Here is a 6,037-nt window from a genome sequence, read left to right on the forward strand (position 1 = left end):
AATGTTTGGAACAAATTATAAGCCCTGTGCCCATGTCTTGGGTGCTACTTATGCAGGTTGGGTGGGTCTGAGGACTCAGAGAGGATCCCCCAGGAGGAGCCAAGAGGTTCCTTGACTTCACACACCATAGACATCAAACATAAGCCAAAAGACAGAGATCAGGGTTCATGGAAGACATCGAACAGATGCAGAATGTCTGGGAGATTCAGAAAAGAAAAGAAAAGAGTCTCAGCTTTGCTTGGGGTCTGGAGATTTTACTGAGGATTGTGGTCTGGTGCACAAGTCTTCTCAGGCATCTGGGAACTGGTTAAAACAAGAGGGAGTCTTCCAGTGTCCTCCATAAGTCACTTATGCCCTGGAGCCAGTAGCCTCAGAGAATCAGTGGTCTGGAAAGCACTCCCCTTAGATGTTCTTTATTGAGCTGGAAGACTTCAGAGAATCTGCACACACCTTGGCCTTCACAGGGAGGATGTATTCATCTGTAAGGCCTGTGCAGGGTGGGGGTGGAGGTCCTCGCAAGAATACCATCAGGAAAAGGAACAAGAAAGACAGTCCTTCATGGGGTCCCTTCAGGATCCCTGTCTCACTGTCAGTGAGAATATTTGTAGATGTGGGTTTGGAAGCATCTTCAGATGGAGTGAGGGCAGGACATGGCAATGTGATGGCTTGCCCTGGTTTGCAGTTTGGATATTCTTGGTGGTATTTTTGAGTGGCCCATGGAGGAACACACAGGAAGATTGTCTGCATATGAGTCCCTGGGGTATTTCCTTCAGGTTACAATTTCCCTCAGGTTACAGTTCGCATGGCTTCAGGAAGATGGATGGGCTTACTTCTCAAATGATTTAGAATGTCAGGTGAGAGAGAGAAAAAAAGGAATGTCAGGTGAGAGAAAAATACAATTTTTAAAAAGATTTTATATATTTATTTATTTGATAGACAGAGATCACAAGTAGGCAGAGAGGCAAGTGGAGAGAGAGAAGGGGAAGAAGTCTCTCTGCTGAACAGAGAGCTCGATGCAAGGCTAGATCCCAGGACCCTGAGACCATGATCTGAACCGAAGGCAGAGGCTTAACCCACTGAGCCACCCAGGCGCCTGAAAATACAATTGTTACCTTGATTACAACTAGCAGCATGTTTGACCTCTATGCTCTTAGGTCATTGCCACACACAGCCTCATATGACTGAGCTTCTGTAGAAGTCTGCCTGTGTGCTGACAAAACAGATCCTAGGAGGGAATCAATGTCCACAGTGTGTATGGAACTGTTATTTCAAGCCATTGGAAATAATGACAGATTTTCAGTGTGTAACCCCTCTGTGAATGTACATGAAGGCTTCTACACACACAGTGCAGAGATGTGCTTCCCATCTCCTCCATGATGTGGGAACCTGAGCTGAATGAGAGAGAAGTCTGGAAACATGGATCTGTCACATAAAAGAAAATACCTAGCATCCAGCAGAGAAGGAAGCATATATCATGGAGACCCATCAGACTCTGGACTTGATCCTAATCTAAAAGGAATTTCAAAGAATATATCCAAATAGAAATTTTTACACAAAAAGGATGCCAAGAACATCAAAGACAATAGTCTTGAGACATATAAGTAAAAACATGAATTAAAAGCATTGGGGAAAAAGTAGGAACACAGATTGATGACTTTTTGCTTAGTGGTTTTAGTTTTTGCTTTATTGTGCATAATGCATGCACAAATGCTGCCCATTGAACACACACATCTTGAACATATACATCTTGATGAGTTTGGGGATATGGGACACCTGTGAAATCATCTTCAACACAATCAAGGTACTAAACTTATGCATCCCCTCCAAATGTTCTTGCGTTCTTGTGTATATGTATTTTCTTTGTTATATGAATGCATTACTTGTGAACAAGTTTCTTAACATATTTTAAAGTACATTCTATTATATTGCTAACAAGAGATGATATGCATAACTGAAACTTTCTACACATTGAGCAACAATTTTCCATTTCCCTTCCCCAGTTCCTGATAATCATTATTCTATGCTCCTCTGATTTTCCCTATTTTGAATATTCATATGAGGGGAACCTCATAGGATTTGCCCATCACTGACTAGCAAAGAGACAGAGGGCAAAAGAGACAGAAAGAGAGAGAGAAAAGCCAGGAGAGGGACCTGGATTTCTATTCTGTTTGCACACCAAACTTTCCCCTGGTAAGTATAGCTTCCAGATGGTAGAGACTAGAGAGAATGTTCTCATTGGTCACAAAGCCAAGATAGTAGGATACAGAATGAAAAGAAGAAAACAACCTCATTCATTCTTTCTATGGCTAAGGTTTGGGTCTCTTGTAGGCGCATTTATATCTAAGGCAGATGTGCCATGGGGTTGGGGATTGTGTGGTGCTTTACAATATACCTCATTGCACTGATGTAGTCTTCAGGATGGCAAATGACCTAGTTCAGTCTAATGTGTTCCCTGAAAACTTACCCATGAGCTTATTTTTTTGAAATGAGCATTTTAACAGATTTTAAGTGTTTGACTTGTGTCACCACTGTTGTACTTTGGTTTCCAAGATGTCCCTTAGCAGCAGCCTGTGACCCACATTAGAACTTCTCCAAACTGGTTCCAGTCTGGTGAGAACCTTCCACTCATCAATCTGTGGGGATCACTGCAACAGAAGTCTTCTAGGGCCTATGTGTACTGTCTGCCTAATGGTAAGTCCTTTTTGGACACATGACAATAAAGATGCAAAGGAAAACAAACATCATCTCTGGGAGGAAATGGAAGAATAAATATGATGGAATAAATGGTATTCTATATGATGTAATAAACCATAAACATTTGAAAATAAAATCAATGTCATCTTCAATGGCATGATTATGAAATTCCTGAAGACAAATTTTAGGAAATGTAAAAGTCCTGTACATGGAAAGCTACAAAACACTCTGAGAGAAATTAATAAAAACTTGAATAAATGGCTACATAGTCCTTGCTTGTGGCTCAAAATGCCGAATTTGGCTAAGGTAATGATTATAAGTTTTTCAGTCTGTAGCTGGTATCAGTAGCTCCTGGGCACCAAAGAAACAAGTGGAATAACATGTCACAAATGGAGATACAAAAATTTGAAAGAAAATTTTAGAAAACAGAAAAGCACGTATTAATCTCAAGAAGTACACACTCTTACCAAATGGGGCCTATTGTAGGAATGCAAGGGCACTTTAATAGTCCAAAATGAATCAATATAATATCTTATGTTAACCAGCTAAAGAAGAAAAAGCCATGATCTTATCAATCAATACAGACAGCGCTTTCACATAATTCAAAACCTAATCATGAAAATTAATGGGAATCAATAAATGATTAAAAATGATAAAATTTTTCAGAGAATGAGAAAACAGAACAGCACAAGTTCAGCTTGATAAAGAAAATTGTAAAGCTATACAAAACTAAAAACTATAAAACACATGCATCTCACACACACAGAGGTGAAGCGCTGAAAACTCTCCTCCTCAGGTAGGGCCAAGGCGATCATGTTCAACCTCAACGCTGCTGTTTGACATTGGACAGGATGTTCCGAGCAGAATCACAAGGCAAGAAAAACAATGAAAGGCATAAGACTAAAAAGAATAAGAAACAGTCATCCCTACTTTTAGATGAGGGAATGATCTGTAGGGAAAATACAAAGGAAGCTACAAATATATATGTAAATATATAAATTCAAAGAGCGATGAGTAGTTTGGGGAAGGCATAGATTACAAGGTCGACATCAAAAGATCATTTAGATGTGTATATGCTGGCAGTAAACACATGAAAGATAATAAAAATAACACTTAAACCCACTCTACCAGGAATTACGTAGTTGAATATTTAACAAAACATGTACAGGCCATGGATGCTGAAATGCTGGTACATGTAATCAAAGTTGATCTAAAATGATGGAGAGACATGTTCTGTTCATGAATTAGAAGACCCATATAGTAAAGATGTCAATTTTTCCCAAATTGTGTGAAAGTCTAATTCCATTCCCATCCCAACAAGAGACATTGGTATGGATGGAAGATACACATGCTGGCCCAATGTAACATAATAGAAAGTACAGAAACTGACTCAAAAAGAATGCATAAGCATTTTTGACAAAGTTGCAGAAGACTTTCAGAGTTAGAAATATGGACTTTTGGAAAAGTGACTACAGGACAATCAGATATCCATAGAGAAAAATGAATCTCACCCAAAACTCTCACTTTATTTAAAAAAAAAAAATTACCAAGAGATTATAGACCTAAGTATAAAACATAAACTTCTAAAAAAAAAAAAAAGGAGGAAATACTTAGGTTCTAGGGTTTGTATAAACATGTTTTATCATCTGCACAACCCATAAAAATTGGTAAAATGGACTTCATCACTGATAACTTAATTGTTTCTATTTATTTGTAAATTAGCAAGTCAATAAAATTAGCTAAAAATAGTAGATTAAAATAAAACTCAATTTTTGGACAGTAGTTGAAATCTATTGCTATAATGCACAGGAGCTGTAAAACATTCACAAGGTAAGTATATTCCAAATTGCATATCAATGCAATGATATGATGTCTGCAGTATCTTCTGCCAGGTGCCAACATTTACCACTTAATTGAGGTAAATGTTTGCATCTCACATAGATCAGGACTCCTTCTGAGAGTGAAAAATGCTACAGTAATCATGAGCAGCACTATGGGATCACATTATCCTTGATTCAGATCACTGGTGGATGAATCCACAAGAATATGATGAACCAAGAAAACAGACTGTGTTCAGGGTTTAAGGCCATGGTGAGGTGTGTGCTGTGCAGCCAGCAGGAGGTAGTGTGGGGACGGCCCTTTGAATCCTACAAAGAGGCTCAGTGAAAACCACTCATTCAAAGGAGCCTTCAACTGGAAACTGGGCCCTGTGCCCCCTGTTAGGAATTAGGGTTGTGTCCTCCCTGGCCTGGCAGAGTTCCCTGAGCAGGGACCTGTGTGTGGTCTCAGCAGGTGCTTCCTACTGGGGTTTTCCCCAGGGCTGAGTTCAACCTACCCTCCTCAGTGTGCGGTGTGAGCTGAGCTCCAGCACCAGGCCTCAGGGAGGAGCTAGGCAATCACTGGATGGACCCCATTTGCAGGGACAGCCCCTCCTTGACAGAGGATGGAGAAGAAAAGGAGGCTTGGGCCAGCCCAAGCCATTGCTGGGGCCAGGGTCTATGTCACCATGGCCTGGGTTCCTGTCCTCCTCATGTTCCTGTCTCAAATCACAGGTAGGGACAGGGCTCGGGGACACAGGGGTCCCAAATGTCTCTTCCCATTGTTCAGCATTTTGATATATTTTGTTCTGCTTTCAGTTCCATCACCCATGAGTGTCTGTATTTGTAGGTTCCCTGTCCAAGCCTGTGCTGACCCAGCCACCCTCTGTGTCTGCATCTCCAGGAACAACAGCCAGACTCACCTGCACCCTGAGCAGTTGTTTCAGTATTGGCAGCTACTGCATTTACTGGTATCCGCAGAAGCAAGGGAGCCCTCCCCAGTATCTCTTGTACTACTACTCAGACTCCATTACAGAGCTGGGACCTGGGATCCCCAGCCACTTCTCTGGCTCCAAAGACACCTCGGCCAATGCAGGGCTTCTGCTCATCTCTGGGCTGCAGCCTGAGGGTGAGGCTAACTGTTACTGTGCAGTCTGGCACAGTGATGCTGGTCACAGGGACACACACAGATGGGGAAGTGGGACAAATACCACAGCCTGCTCAGACCCTTGTGCTATGACTCTCTTCCAATTTAAAATAAGTAGAGTTCACACTGACTGTACTTGGAAGTAACTTGTAGATGATGATATCTTTCTACCTAGTTTCCTATGCAATCTAAGTGATCTCTCAGAGGAAAAAATAAATAAATAAATAAATAAAAAGACAATTAAAAACTCATGGTAATGCAGAAACTTTGCCTGCTGATTGAAAGTGTGAAAATCAGAGCCTATTGAGCTGGCATTTGTTCCCTCTTTATAAAGACATAAACTTTCCTTAGTTTTCCTGCTCAGAGCCGAAAGACCATC

At 41.0% G+C, this 6,037-nt stretch overlaps 1 gene segment (V, D, J or C); it reads left to right on the forward strand.

The window, feature by feature from the left end:
- Positions 1-5,200: 5,200 nt before the first annotated feature.
- On the forward strand, positions 5,201-5,804 carry LOC132023764 (probable non-functional immunoglobulin lambda variable 5-48). The segment is given in 2 exon segments: positions 5,201-5,246; positions 5,362-5,804. Coding segments are annotated over 2 exon segments (489 nt in total).
- The last annotated feature ends 233 nt before the right edge of the window (positions 5,805-6,037 follow it).

The sequence above is a fragment of the Mustela nigripes genome, chromosome 8, assembly GCF_022355385.1.
Source record: "Mustela nigripes isolate SB6536 chromosome 8, MUSNIG.SB6536, whole genome shotgun sequence".
In the NCBI taxonomy this organism is placed as follows: domain Eukaryota; kingdom Metazoa; phylum Chordata; class Mammalia; order Carnivora; family Mustelidae; genus Mustela; species Mustela nigripes.